This window comes from Apis cerana, linkage group LG8 (assembly GCF_029169275.1).
Source record: "Apis cerana isolate GH-2021 linkage group LG8, AcerK_1.0, whole genome shotgun sequence".
Classification (NCBI taxonomy): Eukaryota; Metazoa; Arthropoda; class Insecta; order Hymenoptera; family Apidae; genus Apis; species Apis cerana.
In genome coordinates, this window is record NC_083859.1 from 4,202,576 (window position 1) to 4,221,390 (window position 18,815).

Consider the following 18,815-nt stretch of genomic DNA (forward strand, 5'->3'; position numbering starts at 1 on the left):
GAGGAAAATTTGTTCCATTCTGTTCGATTCTCTCTTCGAAGTTTTGACGAGGAAGCTTAAATTTGGAGAATTTCGATAAAAGATTTAGGATAAGAATATAGAATTGCTACATTTTTATATCATGAGATGATATTTTTGTATAAATGATGCTTCGTATATAAATAAATTTTATATAGATATATAAAAACGATGTGGAAATATATCTTAAACAATATATCAATTTGAAAATTTTAACGTAACTTTTATATTATTCGTACTCGTTTTACATCGTTTTTTTTTCGATGAGTGTATATATATAGAATCGTAATCGCGAAGGAATTTTTCTTTCCTGGCCGATTATCACCGATTTTTATTATATTTTTAGTTCTTTCGTGTACTTATTAAACTGACAATCACATGTATAAGTAAAGTATAATATTTGATAAATTCTTAAAACAGAATTCGAAGCACGTGTTCATTCGAAATCGTATGATCCCTGTAACCATATTACCCAAATAATTGATTATCGAGTGAATTGGATATTCCAAAGTTGATAAACTTTCTACTTTAAACGCCTTGAATACAATAAGAAAAAATAAAAATATCTCAACTCTGGAAAAAACAGGAATATAATTTAACCTTTTACGAAATAAATATCTGTAGATAAAAAAAAAAAAGAAATAAAATAAAATAGTATATTATAATTACAAAAACTTAAAATTACGCAAAATAAAATAATTTAAAAGATAGTGAAAAAAAAAAGAATAAAGAAATAATATTTGTATAATGCACAAATATAATATAATAATGAAATATACAAATATAGAGTTAATAAATAAATGTGAGGAAAAAAAAGATATGTTACGGGTCAATAAAGGAAAAGGGTAATTCGAGGGATGCGTGTATGATAAAACGCGTTTATTAAATATCGGCGGATAAAAGAGAGGGTTCATAATCGATGAAACACCCTACAAGGAACGCAGTGGCGGTTAAGTCATGGAGAGATTCAGTCCACCAGCGGCATCGTTGAAAAAAAGAATCAGCCCTCCGATTGCCTGGAATCTTGGCCTCACCACCAAAGAGCCCAGGATTATCAAAGTGATTCTATTGGGTCATCAGGGTGTTGGAAAAACTGGTAAGTATTTTTGATTTTCAATATTTTTTAATCTCTCTCAAATATTTGTACTTTCGATTTCCCAAATCTTACGCTTTTTGAGAGAAATAATAAAAAAAAGAAGAGCAACAATAGAAAAGTTTCTGATAATAGAGTCAACGATTCTAAGATAACAATGTAAATATTTAGCTTTAGCGGTGCGATTCGCTACGAAACGTTACATAGGGGAGTACGACTGCACCATCGAAAGGGTTTACAAGGTGGACAGTTTCTTGGATGCGTCATGGGAGATAACAGATCCCCCAGGATATCTACCACCTCCGTCCGAGTTGAAATTGCGGTTTGCAGATGCTATCGTTCTCGTTTATTCTGTGTCGGATCGTGTCAGCTTCGATGAAACATCTCGCCTTCGGTGAGGGAATACATTGAACAACAATATTGTTTAATCTATAACAAATAACTGTTTGTTTGTTAACAGTGTCTAGTGATTAAATAAGGAATAAATAATTTACCAACTCATGTGCGAATAAACTAATAAACATAATTGACTTTCAATCTATTTTTAAATTAAATATCAAAGGGTTGAATATATTGCGCAATAAATGTCAAAGAAACATCGATTGAAGAAAGGGCAAATCTAGAAGAAAATAGAGATAGCGAATTGTAATCGTATCTTTCGATCATTTTTTTAAGTGATGTGTCAAAAGACAATTTTTACTTGTAATATATATAATATATATATAAATTCTTTTTCCTGTTATTTACTATTGTATTCTGCATAATATTTATTCTAGATTCCTAGTATCACACGCAAGGAAAACTAGGAAAGTACCACCGATAGTGATCCTCATAGCAAACAAAGCGGATCTAACATATACACCTGGCGAAAGGGTGGTTTCCACCGCAGAAGGTCGTCAAAGAGCGGAAGAAATCGAGGCTCAAGCGTTTCATGAAATTTCTGTCAGAGAATCAGTTGAACAGGTAACATTAAAATTTTCATTTTCCATTCTTTCTATTTGATCGAATTCATCATTCGATATATATACCCTTCTCAACCTTCATCCCCTATATAGAACATTAATAAATTCAATGTCAATGGTATATCGATGTGCTTGACCTTGAAAAAGATTAACAAAGATATTTATATGGAAAAATATATATCGAGTCACGACCTTTGCTATTAAAGTTTGCTCACATATTTCAATTTTATTAAAAAAAAAGGGAAAAAAAATGAAAAATATTGAATCTTTCGAATTACAAAACAATAATAAAATAATGCAGATAAAACATTTAATAACAGAACATGATATAATGCTATTTTCGAGTCATAGTCATAATATTCGTGATGACATAGCGTTAGGTCGTTCACTTTGGAAAAATCAACAGTCGTTGACACGATAAAACAACAAGCTTTTGACGTAACGCTAACACTGACATCGTACATCTAACCTTAAGTGGCAAGGGCTAAGACACAGGCTATCCGACGTGTAAATTATCATCTAATGGCTATAAGGTAAACAATTGCAACAGATTTATTGCATAAAAGATTAATTGCCAAATCCATTTCGTAACCCATTTCCTTCTATCTTGCAAGCCTTTAAAATCAAACATTCTCAAAATCTTCGAATACTTTATTTAAAACATCCTATCTCTCTCAGATAACAATTGATAACGCTACACTTCCTCGACTTTCTAAAATTTGCCAGTGACAATCAGACAGAGTAATCAATCGTCACGAAAACTAACGATTGCAAACTTTAAATTTTATCAAAATTAAATGTTCTTACAATAACAACGATATGCCCTATATGTATTAAAATTTGCCAAAAATCAGATACAAAGGCTTGCCAAGACAAATGGATTGCATTCCTTCGAAATTAAATATTCTCTAAAGATTCAAATACTTTTACAATCCCAAATGATGACAATGCAAAACGAAAACACTTCGTCGTAACATTTTCTAAAATTCGCCACAGCCAGACACAACATCACGTCATCGGCTACGAAAGCTTCTGGTAGACAAGCAGACCCAAACGTTTTCATTATCAGCGAAACGAGTTGAATTATTCGTGAAGTCTCGATACGAAGAGACATTGAGAATCATTGACGTATACGCGAATATACGTCATCGATCGCGAAAGAAAGTCTGCTCGATTGGAAATCTCTCAGCTGGCTGAAGATGCCCCTCTTCTTCCGCCATTGCTCGCCTATTTGGATGGCGCAGAAAAGAGGAGGAGCGGTCAGAGTTTTGGCGGCTCGATCGTTTCAAGCTTTGTCTCGCGACCGTACCTAATCTTCGTTATTTTTCTAAAACGATTGTTTACTCCTCTGGGAAACCGGTCATGGCGTTTACGCGTGATCAAGCAGTGGTAAACAAAATCTGTATCATGGAACGAGCGGAACGCAAGAGAGATACCGCCGGAGCATCTTCCAACGATCGTGTTATCGGTATCGTAAATGTGCCGTAATTAAAAATTTGTTTCACAATTAATTACCCCTAAGCTTGGACTTAATCGTGGGACCACAACTATTTACGGCCTCTGGACGTAAGATTAGGATTTGTTCACATTTCTTTACACTTTGCACTTCTTTCTTCTTTTTTTTTTTTTCTTTTCTTATTTTGAAAAGATATGGATGAAGTTTGGAAAGATTATTAATTAGGTATTAACGTCTCGTGTGTATATATATTTTAGAAATTTATCTGTTTCTATTGGTTCGTTTAAAGAAGTTGTAATAAAAGTTATAGAATTTAGAAAATTTGTTAGAAGATAAAATTTATATATAAACGATAATTTGATAAATTTTTAGAAATAAACAGTATAAGCAAAAGATAAATTCAATATAAAATTAAATTTTTATATCAAGATTAATTTAGAATCGTAATTATATATATCTTTCAATTTGAATTTCCTTTAAATCGTTATACACTGCAGTTTATTATATTATTAAGAAGGAATCTAACACAGAAAGTGAAGGAAAAACGAGAAAACGAGATCGATGATTCTACACGTGTCGCAAACCACGGCACGAGGTACGAATGAAAAAATGGCGAGTGATAATACGAACGGTTTTTAAAGTAGATTATGAAAGAAAAATATGTAAAGTATAATTGTGATAGCTGCTTAATAAGATAATCTCGACGGGGTTATGTAACGATAGCAACAGACTGGCCCGATTATTTTTATTCGACAGGTCATGGCCGTCTTCACAGACATCTTCAAACTGTTGACGGAATTGCCTGGTAATTCTGGCCAGCAAACGAATTCCTTCAGGGTGAGAGCTTCCACCGATGGAACATTGGACGCTCTTCGACGTCCATCACCTATACCTCTCAAAAGAAGATTCAGTATATCAGTTCGAGGAACGCTTCATTGACTAAAAGAGACCTCAGAGTTCAATTTGTGTACCTCGATGAGAAGTTTGTGCTCTAATTCTTCGTGTTTTAGAAATTGTTGACTGTTTATTGTCAATTTCCGTTGTAACGTATTATATCTTGAGATATATTTTTTGAAATTGTTTAAATTTGATGTAAGTCAATGAAGTTCGTCAATTTACATCTCCTTTTTAAAATATAGATCTTTGAATGAACAGTCTTTCTCAAATTTTGATCTTGCTGTAAATAGTTAATAAGATCTACAATTTATAATACTTAATACTTTCTATAATACTTTCTCTTGTGAATGATCTTATTACTGTTATTTCTTGAATATGTATAATAAACGTAAAAAAAAATAAAGTTTGTATAAAATAATATTCATTAATATGAATATTATAAATGTTAAAATTCATCCATGCCTTATTGCAATCACGAGAGCTTTCGAATTTTCATCTTGGATCGCAGCTCTGCAATTGGCTACGGTATTCGAGGCACTTTTTCCGACTGAAAAATTCAAATAATAGTTTCTGAAAAAAGATAAGAAAACAATATAAATATTACCTCTTAATCTAGCTGCACGTTGAACTCCAAGATTAAGCTCCTTTAAATTCGCTGTAAATTCGCGATAACTCTTCATCCTGATTTCATGTTCCTTGATTAGATCAGCGTTAACATTTTTCAATTGTACGAGTCTTCTTCTCATTTCGTCGATATTCTCGAGAATTCTCGCATCTTCCAGACGGATTATAATATTCTTCAATAAAGTAGTCTCATTGGCTGTCTCCGCTTGCAGTTTAGCATCGATTTCCTTTAGCTCTGCAATAATTATTTTTTAATATTTTTCTAAGAAATGCGATAATTTATTTATATTAACCTTTGACACGTTCCAGAGCGTTCAACAATTTCTTCTCTTCAGCCGGAAACGAGACCTCGGAAGAAAGTTCTCTGAGGCCCAAGTATAGAGCTAAAGATTGAATAATATCGCCAGCAAATGTAGAATCCTCCGTTTGGATAGTTAATTTTCCAGTTGCGTCTACCATGAAACAATGAATTTTGTTATCTCTCATTCCTCGAAGCCATATCTCCATGTTTCCATTATTTGGCTTGTCCTCTTTAATTTCAAATTCTTCAGGGAGGATGAGGCTTTGGTTCAACCAAAGGGCGATTCTTTGAGGCCTTTCTGCGAGCTAATTGGGCAGAAATATTTATAGATTCGTTTATAATTTTTTTTCTAAAAAAAGAAATAATATACTTTTTATTATTAATACGATAAAACAAATAAATACCTCAGCTGTGACGCTATTTTTCGTAAAATCGTCTGGAATTTGTTGAGGTTTCTCAATAATCTGGTACATACAAAATCTAGGCAATTGACGTGTCATTTCGAACACCTTCATGAAAGGGAAAAAGTTACGTTAGAATAAATTTTGAAAAATTTTTTTCTTTGTACCTGTAGTAGATCTGCACCAGCTGGACCAACGCATACTTTCACATGGAGATCCACAGGATTATTCTTAGGAGGACGAAGCTCTATTTCGAGTTCTCCTTTAGGTCTGCTGGGATGAACCACCAAAGTTTCGCCTTCGAACACGCCTTCAGTGAAAACTATCGCACAATGTATCTAAATATCAATATCGAAAGTTCATTATATATATTCTTATTCTGTTTATATTTTCTTTTCTTTTTTAACGATAAATTTAAAAAAAAAAACACTAGAGAAAATTTTGTGCAAGAATTGAATCGCTTACAAGGAGACCAGGTCCCGAAGCAAGGGCAACACGAGCCGCACCTTCAGCACTCATCAAGCTAACAGCCAATTTTGTTCCATGATACATATTTGGAACTGATGCAGCTCTCTGCCTAATTTCCATTTGAAGTATTTGTTTCTTAGCTAACAAATCACGCATAGCTTCACCTGGTTCTGGTGTATCCATTGTGGAACCAGAACTATAACCGCGCACTAAAATCAATATCATTTAAAAATAAAAAAAAAATCTACTTCCTCTATGCATTTTTTCATGCAATTTATAAACTGTATTCTACCTTCTCCAGTAGAAGATACTATGACTAAATCGGATTTGCCGATTCTTCTGTAATCAGCTTCCACAATTCCAGCTATTCCAGCGGATAATTGAATTTTAAAAATTACTTCTCCATTATTGGATAATCTCGCATCTACTTTTCCATTATTCCAACCGGTTATGACTTCCAGTGAACCGTCTCCGTTCAAATCAAAGCTCCTTGTAACTACTACTCTGTGCTTTGACTGAAAAATTTATCATACATTTTTCCATTTGTAATTTTTATTGATTTTAATTTAGGCTGACCTTGACACGCCATAATCTTTGAGCCATTTCATAGACACCAAGAGTTCCATTTCCTACTGAATAAACAAATCTTCTATGAGGTAGACCGATTAAAGTGGTAATGGAAGCTGTTTCTTTGGCATCCCAAAGCAAATTATCTTTCTTGTACACCTTTATTTCAAAATCCTTCGTTCCAACGATCAACTAGATATTTTTATATTTATTGTACATTATTTCATTCGTTAATTCTTATTAAGATTTTTTTTTTATTATTATACTTTACCTCGTTTTCTTCGTCTCCATCGAAGTCAAAAACAGCTAATGAACTAACAATTCCTCCTACCACTGTCCAAAATATTTCTATGCCTTGCGAATCTAAAATTGTTACAGAACAATTGCCACCAACGATTGCAACTTGATTTGGAAGCCAACTTAATTTGCCAATGAGTATGCATCTTGCACCATCAGACATCTATTCGTAAAAATAATTTAAATTCTTTATACTTTTTTCCAAACAAGTTTGATTATGAATATGATTAAGATACCTCTTTATAAAAAATATCAGAATTGTCTTCTATATGATAAGCCAGAATATGAGATGCAGTTCCAATTAGAAGAATATCTCTCTCATCTTCATTAAGTCGGCCAGTGCATAATGCAATAATCTAGCGATTTATTTAGATATTAATTAATTTATATCAAAATTAAATTTTCTTAAAAAAATATTTTAAATTTTTAAAAAATGTATAATTAAGAAAATTTGATTAATACCTCACTTCCTATTTTAAGCTCAGCGAGCTCTCCGCTCCAAGATAATTTTCTATCGGACTGCTCGTGGTCATGATCGGTTATTTGTGGTTGCCTGTGAGGACTGTGCACCAAAATATTTCCACCATATGTTGCAGCCGCTAAACAAGCATGGGAACCGTCGAATTTACCTGAAGTTACAAGACTTGGTTCTACATGTTTCTGAATATTCAGAGAAAAAGCTGCCATTTTTCAGCCTGATAAATTACAAATATTCTAGCACATAACAGTTTGTGGCTTTGTTCATTGGATGGCAGATTATTGATCTTTTCTTGCCTTACTTGTGAACTTTACCTAGAAGACTAAACTATATATAAGAGTAATATACAATTATAACAGGTGGCTTTAAGTTAAAAAAATATATTGTAACATACAGATATATGTACTACATTGCGAAAGATTTTCATTTTACACGATATTATATAAATCTAGAATAAAAATTCTAGAATAGTAAAAATAAAAAAAATTTAATTAAATCATAGAATTTATTCAGAAAAAGATACAATTATATTTTTACAATTGTAATTATGAAAGTATATTGTAAGTTTATAAATAAAAGATTCAACACAAGCACTCTTGGAGGCACCACAGACACTTTAAGTTACTGTCTTTGAGCACTGCCACCTGCTGCTCCTCCAGCTTCTGGATTTGTTGCAGATGATAGAATAACAAAGATCAATGCAGGAACAATGTACATCCACTGAAATGCAATAAATAATATTTTACAATGTATTATATATAAATAATATTTACAATAATAAACTTACATATCTTGCAAGGAAAGATCTATTATCTTTTGCCTCTCCTCTTTCTCTTGCTTCTCTTTCACGTTCAAGTTTTTGAATATATGTAGCAGTGTCTGGAACTGGTCCACCATCAGGATATTTAACGACAACATTAGTTGTCCACATGTTTGTAAATGGATTTTCTATATTGCAAGGGCCAGGTGATGATATGCTGACGACTATTGGTTCTGCTGCACTATCTAGCCAAATTGTTATGACATCTTCAAGATCAGAACCAAGAAGATAACACTAAATAGAAAAAACATTATAAATAAAATACAAATATATAATATAAAAGTGCTAAGAAATCTAATTACCGCAGGTACAGAAGATAAAAATGTTATTTCATTTCCTGAAGAAGTTCGAGCTACTGCTTTAAGCCTATATTTGCCATCATTTTTGGCAAGATTTTTTAATTCATTTATATGGGATTGCAACAATCCATTTTGTCCAATAACAGAGGCACCGCTACGAACACTTGATACTGTAATATTACCTCGTTCTATGAAAATCGGCTCTGGTTCATCGTTAAATGCGTGCCACAATCGTAATTGCAACCAGCCATCATAATCAAGTTCGCTCTGAAATTTTGATGACTGTTTCGTTAAAATGTGTAGTAAAATATATATTCAGAATTATAATAAATTAAAATACTAACCCCAAGAGCTAGTGATATGCTGATTAACAAACTTATACAAATATATATCGTCTGCATTATTAAAATGATATATACATCTATATCTTTTATGATATAATAAAAAATCAAATCATTTTAATAATATTAATATATTTTAAAACTTATTTATCGAATGATATTAACGGAATGTGCACATTTATACACTGTAGTGCAAGTGGTTTGACAGTCTACTACTAATGTTTAAAAGATTTAGCTATTTATAACGTTTATTATTTTTTATTAGTTTTAATAAATTTTTTATTAAATTTATTTTATTATCAAACTTTATTTCTCTGAATTTATTTAAAATATTCATTGAATCATAAAATTAAATTCAGCAATAATGAAAATATTTCCATTTTTTTTTATATTGGTTAGTTTCTAGTGCAAATTTACAAAACTTACGTACTCCAATAAGATAATCACAATACTTTTTTCACCAATGATATTGTATATAATGTATAATGTATAATATAATTACACATATGGTAATTTTATAGTGATTTTTCTTCAATATATTACATTAGTGCTATAATATATGTAATACAGACTATTGTTTTCTAGAGAATAAACAAAGAATAAAATATCAAAAATTGTTAAAAGTAAGATAATTTTATTAGATATTTTAATTATTTTATATATATTTTAGTTCGTTATAATTAAAGATCTCTTTTTCATATGTATCTATAATATACGTGTACATATATATATAATGTATAAAAAACGAACTTCATTCCATATAATTTTTAGCACAAGAACTTATATATTTTTATTATATTACGTATACATATTTAATTATTATATTTCGTTATTTTAAAAAATAATAAAGTTATTAAAACATTAAAAGCATCTTTTAAAAGCACAAATTTCTTCTAGATAAAGAGAATGAATAAGTGGAAAAAGGATAGAGATAGAATAAAAATTAGGGAATCAGCGCCATCTTCAGAGTGCCGTAGATTAAACACAAATTTAGACAAAGAAAGCAAGAAAAAAAGGATAGAGATAGGATAGGAATTGATCATCAGAGCCATCTCTTGAGTGTTAAAAACATCCTAAAGACATAAATTTCTCCTAGACAAAGAGAATGAATAATAGAAAAGGATAGAGATAGGATAAAAATTAGGGAATCAGCGCCATCTTCAGAGTGCCGTAGATTAAACACAAATTTAGACAAAGAAAGCAAGAAACAAAGATAGAGATAGAATAAGAATTGATCACTAGAGCCATCTCTTGAGTAATGAAGATATCTCTTCAAAAACAAGGTAAAGTAGAGTAAGAATTGATAATTAGCGCCATCTCTTTAGTGCTAAAAATATCCTTCAGATGGCGCTAATTATCAATTCTTACTCTACTTTACCTTGTCTTTGAAGAGATATCTTCATTACTCAAGAGATGGCTCTGGTGATCAATTCTTATTGTATCTCTATCTTTGTTTCTTGCTTTCTTTGTCTAAATTTGTGTTTAATCTACGGCACTCTGAAGATGGCGCTGATTCCCTAATTTTTATCCTATCTCTATCCTTTTTCCACTTATTCGTTTTCTTTGTCTATACTTGCTATACTTTGTCTATAAAATTTATGTTTTTAAAGGCTCGGATATCTAATTAATTTAATAATTTGTTTAGACTTGTAATAAAAATACAAGAATGTTTTGTGTTAAAAATTATACAGATTATATAATTTTATTTAATACACAAATATATTTGTATACATGTGAAATAAGGACATCTATTATATTAATTTTTTTTATTTTCAAATTTGAGAATTTGTATGGTAATTTGTATGCACCTAAACAGTATTTATTGTAATGTCTTTAGTACTTGACGTTAGTTAATGTGTTGATGCTCTATGCAAACGTGGCCACCATATCAGTATATAAGAACGTATTGTGACGCTACGGAATGTGTATTCAAAGAATGTGTTGCAGTGATGTTGCTTAATATTTATAAATATAGTTTTTGTGGAACAAATATAATAATTTGAATAAAGTGGTGCAGAAATTATTCTCAATAAAACGAATTATATATTATAATATTCTATATGCTATAAATGTATATACACTTAAATTACAATAAAACAACGCTTATATCAATAATTGAATTTTCAACAATATAATATTATTAAAGATTTATTAAGGTAAATTTAATTTAAATGATACGTATTAATTTTAATGTGACACGTATATAACGATTAAAAAGGTTAAATAGATATTGGAAATGATTTAAGACAATTATTTAATTTGAGGTTATAATCATAACCTCTTTTTTATATAATAATTTATATTATATTTTTTTTATAGATGAATGATAAAGATCCAACAAGTGTTATTCAAATGATAAAAGATCTCAGATCAGGTTCTGAAGCATATCGTAAGAGTAACAATAGCAGTGTGCCTGTAAAATTATCAGGAACCACATATACATCAGTACTTGACACTGATGAATGTGTAATTTCACCAAAAAGACCAAGATTGAGTGATTCTAATAATTCTAATTTAAATAGGAGTGAAACAGAGAATATTCCTGGTAGTCCATGGGAATGGAGAAGATTAAAAGGAGAGGTAATATATTTCCAATTAACAATGTTATATATAAATTTTTGAAAATAAAGTATATAAAAAATCTATATTTTATTAGGTTATATCTTTGAAAACAAGATTATCTCATCAAGAAGCTGCTGTACAACAACTTCACAAAATACGTAGACAAATGGAAGAAGTTTTTGAAAAAGAAAAAGGTATTTTAGAGATACAAGTAGAACAAGATAAACAAACAATTAAACAATTAGAAGTACGACTTGATATTTCACGTAGAACAATTCAGGATACTCGCGAAGCACAGGCTGCTGCAGAAAAAGAATTGTTTGAAGTATAGTATCTATATATAATTTAATTATTTTAATGATCTTCCACTTATATATTTAATATATAAAATCTTTTGTAGGTAAAAACAAATTTGGAACAGAAAATTATGGCATTAATGAATGAAAATGCAAAGTTATTAGGTGATTTTAAACATACATCTACCCAAGAAAATAAACCAATAACAAAAGATTTTACTGATGGATTTGATACACAATCGAAACTAGAATCAGCACAAACAAGAATAAAACAATTGGAAGAAAAATTGAAGGAATATCAAATAAAACAGCAAGAATTGGAATTACAAAATGTAGAATTTCAGGCTATAAAAATAAAAGTTGAGAGGTTAGAATCAGAAAAGATGCAGTGGGAGGAGGGAAAAATGTTCACAGCAAAAGCAGCAAAAGCAAACGAACTTGAGAAAGAATTAATTATTGCAAAAGAAACCATTGCTTCATTAAGAGAATCTGTTAGAGGGAAACTACTTTTAGAAGAACAAATGTCTAATGTAATGAAAAGGTATGTAAAGAAATATAATATGTAAATAATGTAAAGGAATATTTTTCTATATATTTTTCTTTATTTTTCTCTATGATTGATAAATATTTGTTATTTATTATATTTAAATATATTTTTAATTCTATAGATTAGAACATACAGAAAAAATGGAACAACAAGTTGCAATGCTTGAAGCTAAAAAAACGGAGCTTTCGTTACGTTTGGCTGAATATGAATCTATTGGAATTACTGGACCATCTGCTCTAAAACGTGAATTGAATCGATTACAGCAAGCCGAATTAGTTTTAAAAGCAGAAGAAGGACAACTCAGATCGAAACTCGACGCTGCATTAAGGGAATCACATACTTTAACAAAAAATTACGAAGATGCTAAAAAATTAGCCATGAATGTAACGGTTTCCAAAGAAAAATTGAATACATATGTGGGTAGACTGCAAAAAAAAATGTTACTTATCACGAGGGAGAGAGATAGTTATCGGCAACAATTAGATTTGTACGAAAAGGAAATATCTATAGATAGCAATAATGCGATAACCGAAAGAATACCTGCGCTGGAACGCACGATAGATGTTTATAGGTAGATTTAATTTTCATTTGAAAGTTTTTATTTTTAATATTAATATGATTACTGAAAAAATTTATATTTTCAGGGATTTAGTTGCCAAATTAGAAAGTGATCTACAAGCAGCCGAAGGCTATAACCAAACGGAAGAATGTAATAAATTAAAGGAAGAAGTTGAACGATTAAAGGGAGAATTGGAACATCGAGCACTAAAAGGTGACTTCAATTCCAATGCAAGAGTATTACACTTTACAATGAATCCTGCTGCTATCGCAGAACAACAAGCAGAAGAAAAGCAAAAAGCGTTATTATGCGAACTGGAGGAACTTAGGGCAAAAGTAATGCAAGGTGGAATTAATGCGACAACATCTTCTCTTCAAGCACAAGGTAATCATTTATTATTATTATACAAATTTAAATTTTATTTTTATTAAAATCTGTTTTTTAAATAAGAAATTAAATTAAATTAAATTAAATTAAATTAAATAAAAAATTTTTAAATAAGATAATCAACAATGAATGAAATTTCTTTTTTTCCTAAACTTTTTTAATTATAACTATTTATATTATTTTAACTTATTACTATTTTAATTTTATTTTCATTTTATTTTCAGAAATAGCGGAACTCAAACAGACTCACGAGATCAAAATAGCTCGTCTCAAAGAGGCTTTCAAAGCATCCTCGCAAGAATATCGACAAGCTTGTTACCAATTATTCGGTTGGCGAGTGGATAGAACAAAGGAAGGTCAATATAAATTGTATAGTCAGTACGCTGAATCACCGGATGATTTTTTGTTTTTCAAAATTGGAGAGGAAGGAGTGAATCTTCTAGAGACCGCATTCTCTGCGACTCTTGGAGCAATGGTGGAGCAATATTTACAGCAACAACATAGCGTACCTATGTTCCTCAATGCCGTGCAATCAGATTTATTTAATCAGCAAACTATGACGAACATTTTAAGTGTACCTTCCTAATCGCCAATTAATTTTCGTGTACGAGATCTGGTATAAAGAAAGCGAGACAGCTTTGAAAAACTTTTATTTTTGACAAGTCATATAATAGTTCAGAAATTATATTCTTTGCGACAATCCTTACTGGTTTTTATTATTTATTTCATATATCTTAAAACATTTTTTTTGAAAGAACTTTTTAAATGAATTAGTTGGAAGATAAAATTTAATTAAAATCCATAAGATAATAATTTTTTAAATCATTTATTTTATATATTCTTTTAATTATGAAATTAATAATATTTAAATGCATTTCCTAGCAAAAAATTTATTATAGTGATAATAGATTAGTTCGTTCTGATATATTTTTTATTGCTAGATCTCGTAGATCTTGTAAAAAAATTCATTCTCGAATAACGTTTATTCATTACATAATCATGTGTTTTTAATGAACAACAAAGGGAGTAACAAATAAAACTACCATGTTGTTTTTATATTCAAGATATGTTGTTTCATCTAGTTTCATGTGTCATCGATTAGAATTTCTTATAATTCGTATATTTCTTATGAGATTAAATTCAATGTAATTAATCATAATCAAATGTAATCGAATCGATACATCTTGTTTATTCCATATTGGTATTTGAAATGAAATATCAATTATGTTTATGATGCGAGATCAATCTATATTATTTATAATAGAAGTCGATCAATTTTCAATAATTAACACAATTATCCGCAACAACAGTAGATGAATGTTATGAAATAATAATTTAGATATTAAGTTGTGGTTAACATTCCTGATAGCAAATTAATACTTTTTATTGATCATGAAAATAATATTTTTATTCAACGTGTAAAAAGTAATTTTTTAACTTGTTTTTATATATATATAGAATGCTTAAAAAATTTTTACTTTACGAATCACTTATATGAGATATTTACTTTTACATAGCATATTATAAATAGTGAAATGTATAATAATATATCGTGTTCTTATTTTGAAATATTTATTTTTTAATCTATAAAAAAAAAACATAAACAAACAAATAGAATAAGTAAAATAAAAGTTAGAAAATTATTGAATAATTTTTAGCAATTGGATTAAACATAATTTAGATAATTATTTTTATTCTTTTTATTCACTTATGTCAATATTAATCTTCGAAAACGAAATATCACTTAACTTACTGGTAAGTTAAGTTGAAATTAGTTTGACCATTGCGGCGATCCAACACTTAACGCGAGAAACACAATGGTATTCGTCTCTATAACTTAGGGATTTCCAACTTTGGAAACTTCAGGTTCTGTCTGTGTTCGAATAGATTGACTCAAGACAGACGATGTTAATCTCGCGTTCAATTCCGTTGGTACACGGAATCAGAAACTTCACCAAAAGAAACATTCTGTTAACGTACACTGACTCGATAGTCTGTTTGCTTTCGCTCTTGTTCCTTGTAAATTTCTCTCATTACTCAACAATAGAACGTTGCATAAATGAATTAAACTTTTGTCATACCAATTCTTTTATTTCCTTTAACGAAATAAAATATATTTTAATCTTGACAAAAGAGATCATCAACGTTCAAAAGTCATCGTTTAGAATTTCATTTTTATTAATTTCTTTTTCAGATAATTTTTGTATTATCTATATATATATTTAAAATTTTATTTTAAATATTTTTAAAATTGTAAAAATCTCAAGCAATGTATCATTTCCATACTCTCTTTATTCAATTTCTTTTAGAAACCTCGTCATATACTTTCTCTGCTCTAACTTACTCTAACGAAGTTAAATATCACAAAGGAAAGCATAATTCTAGTCTAAATCATATTTTTTCTTCAAGTTACCTTCTAAAAATATCATTCACGAAATATGAAGGAAGAGATATATTCAACATTTCACTCTCGAAGCTTTCAAAGAATAAGCCAAAAAGAAATATGAAAAGATGATATCAAAATTAATTCTAAAATTTTTTCGAAACTTTACATTAAAAAATTGCTGTTCATCTAAATTATACTCGATGTCATTACATATTACGCAAACTCTAAAAAAGGAGACAACAATTTTAATTCGTTTATTCAAAGTTTTCAAAAGAAAAGAAATATTTTAATCATTTTTCTTATGAAACTTCTCCACTGAAAATCATAGTTTATTTAATTTGCATTTATTGTTGGAATGCATTATATACTTCAAAAAGAGAAGAAAATATTTTCAACACATCCTCAGAAATTTTCAAACAAGAATCCATAATTATTCATATATCGCTTACAATAATACGTCACGTTTATTTTTATACCTTTTTTATAAAATATTTTCAAATTGCTACATTTATTTCTTTATTCAAATATTGTCTTAATCGCACTAATTTAAAGATCATAGATCAATTCATGGCTCGAAAAAAAAATTTCGTTTCACTTGGAGTGTGAAAAATTCCTCAGCCGAGAGATGCTTGTTCAGATTTCATATTTTTAAACAATTATAATTCAGTAGTAAATAATATATTATATTTTCTATATTTAATGGAATAACAGTGACCAAAAAGAATACGATTCCACAATTTTCAGCAAACTTTTAGACCAGAAACCTCTACTTCCTCTATTATATAGTCCATTACGAGTACAACCAATGCACTAAATGCACGTTTATAATCCAAAAAACATGTACAAAGGAAGGGAAAAAAAAGAAAAAAAATACAGAAGAAGGATTCCTCCTTGAGGAGCCAGAAAATCGTTCATCTCAATTACGCGGTTTCACTGTGTCCAAGGAGATAACTTTTCGAATTCTCCACGAGTATGGAACGACACGGAGGAGGATCGTGTAGACTGTTCCCTCAGGATCCGTTAGCGGACTGCCACCTTGTCCCTACGTGTCCGAAAGAAGGACAGCCTGCTCCCAGAGGAACGATACCAATTGCATTGTCCGCGAAGAAAAACTATTTCGAGAGTTGCAGTCTTTATTATAGGAGGAGTCATCCTCGTACAACTTACGAGACACCGAATTGAACGAATGTGAATTGTGTGTGTGTGTATGTGTGTGTGTGCGTGTGTGGATACGCGTATTTTCGAGCATTTATTATTGTATGAGGTAAATAATCGAATTGGGAACGACGTGGTGTACGAAAGGGAATAGTGACGTTTAATAATCAATGATCTTGGGAGAGTGTAATAAAGTTGCTTATTTTTGTGTTTCTTTGAATTACTTGAATACTTTTTTCTTTAAGATATATTCGTGAAAATTAATGAAAAACTGATATAACTGCACTTTTATAAAAATGAGATAAGTATATTTTAGTAGAATATACTTGATGAAAGTACAGTATATAGTACAGACCATTGAATTAGTTATAATATTAAATTTAATTATCCTTGTTAAAATTGTTTTGTAAAATTTTTTGCGTATTTATTTTTAAATAAAAATAGATTAATAATGAATGAGTTTGAATTAAAGTTTCACTTTTTTAAAATATATATATGTATATTCGTTCGATTAAATTTAAAAATAAAAAAATTTTTTAAAATAATTTCCAAGGATTGAGATTCCTGTCAATGGAGTGCTTATTATAATTATTAATCAATTATTAACAAGATTATTTGCGAGTTTTGTACTCGGAGCTCAAGATGGTTCCCAAATGGATTCTTTTTGATTAGTTTCATAATTTCGTTTTTGGATGAGAGATAAATTATATGTTGCAGTAAAGTATATTGCATTATTCTATTATTAATTGCACTTTGTGGACTTATATTTCTTATTATTTCATTGCTAATTATCAAATTTATTAGTAATTAACAGAATTAGTAATTAATTCATTTTTGAAATTTCCTGTTAAAAGCATCCACTAAATTTGATTCTTCGGTGAGAATCTATATAATCTTTCAAGAACACGTATCTCATAGCATACCAAGTTCTCATACCAAATTCTCAACTCTTTATTAAGATTTGGACAATAATAAAAATGTTAAAAATAACGTTTCATTCGTATACATTAGTGTATAATCACTACCAATACAACCACCTAGAAAATTATAACTTTTAATTAATAAATTACATTCACGTAATATTACATTAATTACATTAATTATAAGTTTCAACCAACAAAATCGTAACGAATTTAACAAACGACAAAACAACAACTACCAACAATTTATTCAAAGTGCAAAAAGTGCACTTTTATTCATTTTATCTTCGTTAAAATAATAACCGGATATCCTCACGAAAATCATCACGATGCAAAAATAATTAAACGACTCCCATGAGGAATCGTTTATACATCTCCCCGCCCTACGATTCTTTACAAAAATAACCCTTATTTTTAATCCAAATTTCCGAAAAATCACGTCCCACGATAAAATCAATACTCTCTCTTTCTCTCTCTCTCTCTCTCTCTCGCGATTCTTTCCTATCGCGAAACAATCGTTTGGAAATATGTCCGAACACACCCCCCCTTCACACGCCCCCAGCTCGAATTCGAGCGAACGAAAAACACGTAGAAACACACACACGTGGTGCGTCGGATACGGCAACGTGGTGGGAAGGGTGCACGTTTTGTACGTGCACCAGAAGGATGTACTACGGTGTAACTACTGGATGACCAAAAGCATTTCGGCGGGGGTGTTGGCTGGGCGACGACAGGAACTCGATAGAACGGCGCCAGCTGCGAAGGGAGCTCGGTAGTAGACGGGAATTCCCCATCCGAAACTCCATTATCCTTAATTATAATCGCGTTTAATCGCAAACTCATCCAACTACCTTCCATATGCGCGCCAGCCACGCATCGACTCTCTCCGCTTTAATTCGCGATCACGTCGAATGGCCCTTTGCTTATCAATTCGGGATCAACCCTTTCGCCGGCGACACGTAGAATAATCTGGCGTGACAG

General features: G+C 30.2%; 4 protein-coding genes across 6 annotated transcripts; 2 read left to right on the forward strand and 2 right to left on the reverse strand.

Annotated features, from left to right (window-relative positions):
* The first annotated feature begins 775 nt into the window (after positions 1 to 775).
* Positions 776 to 4,844, forward strand: LOC107995352 (ras-related and estrogen-regulated growth inhibitor). The gene is made up of 4 exons (XM_017052818.3): positions 776 to 1,114; positions 1,283 to 1,505; positions 1,888 to 2,074; positions 4,286 to 4,844. The coding sequence occupies exons 1-4, from the start codon at positions 976 to 978 to the stop codon at positions 4,466 to 4,468; spliced, it is 732 nt and encodes a 243-aa protein (XP_016908307.1). The 5' UTR covers positions 776 to 975; the 3' UTR covers positions 4,469 to 4,844.
* Positions 2,362 to 7,919, reverse strand: LOC107995351 (Bardet-Biedl syndrome 2 protein homolog). 2 transcript variants are annotated; one of them, XM_017052817.3, is made up of 11 exons: positions 7,547 to 7,919; positions 7,321 to 7,440; positions 7,059 to 7,247; positions 6,797 to 6,979; positions 6,513 to 6,735; positions 6,218 to 6,429; positions 5,920 to 6,090; positions 5,756 to 5,860; positions 5,344 to 5,656; positions 5,031 to 5,285; positions 2,362 to 4,973 (listed from the first exon to the last, which is right to left on the reverse strand). In XM_017052817.3, the coding sequence occupies exons 1-11, from the start codon at positions 7,769 to 7,771 to the stop codon at positions 4,879 to 4,881; spliced, it is 2,091 nt and encodes a 696-aa protein (XP_016908306.1). In that variant the 5' UTR covers positions 7,772 to 7,919; the 3' UTR covers positions 2,362 to 4,878. The 2 variants fall into 2 exon arrangements, with proteins under 2 accessions (XP_016908306.1, XP_061934171.1); XM_062078187.1 differs by having other exon boundaries at positions 2,362 to 5,285.
* Positions 7,920 to 8,048: 129 nt separating this feature from the next.
* On the reverse strand, positions 8,049 to 9,803 carry LOC107995273 (ER membrane protein complex subunit 10). 2 transcript variants are annotated; one of them, XM_017052665.3, is made up of 4 exons: positions 9,026 to 9,803; positions 8,685 to 8,948; positions 8,350 to 8,616; positions 8,049 to 8,282 (listed from the first exon to the last, which is right to left on the reverse strand). In XM_017052665.3, the coding sequence occupies exons 1-4, from the start codon at positions 9,080 to 9,082 to the stop codon at positions 8,184 to 8,186; spliced, it is 687 nt and encodes a 228-aa protein (XP_016908154.1). In that variant the 5' UTR covers positions 9,083 to 9,803; the 3' UTR covers positions 8,049 to 8,183. The 2 variants fall into 2 exon arrangements, with proteins under 2 accessions (XP_016908154.1, XP_016908153.1); XM_017052664.3 differs by having other exon boundaries at positions 8,685 to 8,963.
* Positions 9,804 to 10,575: 772 nt separating this feature from the next.
* On the forward strand, positions 10,576 to 14,074 carry LOC107995361 (mitotic spindle assembly checkpoint protein MAD1). The gene is made up of 7 exons (XM_017052832.3): positions 10,576 to 11,178; positions 11,342 to 11,602; positions 11,679 to 11,909; positions 11,985 to 12,421; positions 12,549 to 12,998; positions 13,072 to 13,370; positions 13,598 to 14,074. The coding sequence occupies exons 2-7, from the start codon at positions 11,342 to 11,344 to the stop codon at positions 13,957 to 13,959; spliced, it is 2,040 nt and encodes a 679-aa protein (XP_016908321.2). The 5' UTR covers positions 10,576 to 11,178; the 3' UTR covers positions 13,960 to 14,074.
* The last annotated feature ends 4,741 nt before the right edge of the window (positions 14,075 to 18,815 follow it).

Excerpts from the sequence above, each read along its gene's own strand:
- LOC107995273 (XM_017052664.3), bottom strand. The coding sequence starts at position 9,082 with ATGCAGACGATATATATTTGTATAAGTTTGTTAATCAGCATATCACTA. Across the intron at positions 8,617-8,684 it reads TTTTATCTTCTGTACCTGCG|TGTTATCTTCTTGGTTCTGA; the intron begins GTAATTAGATTT and ends TTTTCTATTTAG. Across the intron at positions 8,283-8,349 it reads GATCTTTCCTTGCAAGATAT|TGGATGTACATTGTTCCTGC; the intron begins GTAAGTTTATTA and ends ATTGCATTTCAG.
- LOC107995361 (XM_017052832.3), top strand. The coding sequence starts at position 11,342 with ATGAATGATAAAGATCCAACAAGTGTTATTCAAATGATAAAAGATCTC. Across the intron at positions 11,910-11,984 it reads CAGAAAAAGAATTGTTTGAA|GTAAAAACAAATTTGGAACA; the intron begins GTATAGTATCTA and ends AATCTTTTGTAG. Across the intron at positions 13,371-13,597 it reads ATCTTCTCTTCAAGCACAAG|AAATAGCGGAACTCAAACAG; the intron begins GTAATCATTTAT and ends TTTTATTTTCAG.
- LOC107995352 (XM_017052818.3), top strand. The coding sequence starts at position 976 with ATGGAGAGATTCAGTCCACCAGCGGCATCGTTGAAAAAAAGAATCAGC. Across the intron at positions 1,506-1,887 it reads GATGAAACATCTCGCCTTCG|ATTCCTAGTATCACACGCAA; the intron begins GTGAGGGAATAC and ends TATTTATTCTAG. Across the intron at positions 2,075-4,285 it reads TCAGAGAATCAGTTGAACAG|GTCATGGCCGTCTTCACAGA; the intron begins GTAACATTAAAA and ends TTTATTCGACAG.
- LOC107995351 (XM_062078187.1), bottom strand. The coding sequence starts at position 7,771 with ATGGCAGCTTTTTCTCTGAATATTCAGAAACATGTAGAACCAAGTCTT. Across the intron at positions 7,248-7,320 it reads CTGATATTTTTTATAAAGAG|ATGTCTGATGGTGCAAGATG; the intron begins GTATCTTAATCA and ends TTTTACGAATAG. Across the intron at positions 6,980-7,058 it reads ATGGAGACGAAGAAAACGAG|TTGATCGTTGGAACGAAGGA; the intron begins GTAAAGTATAAT and ends AAAAATATCTAG.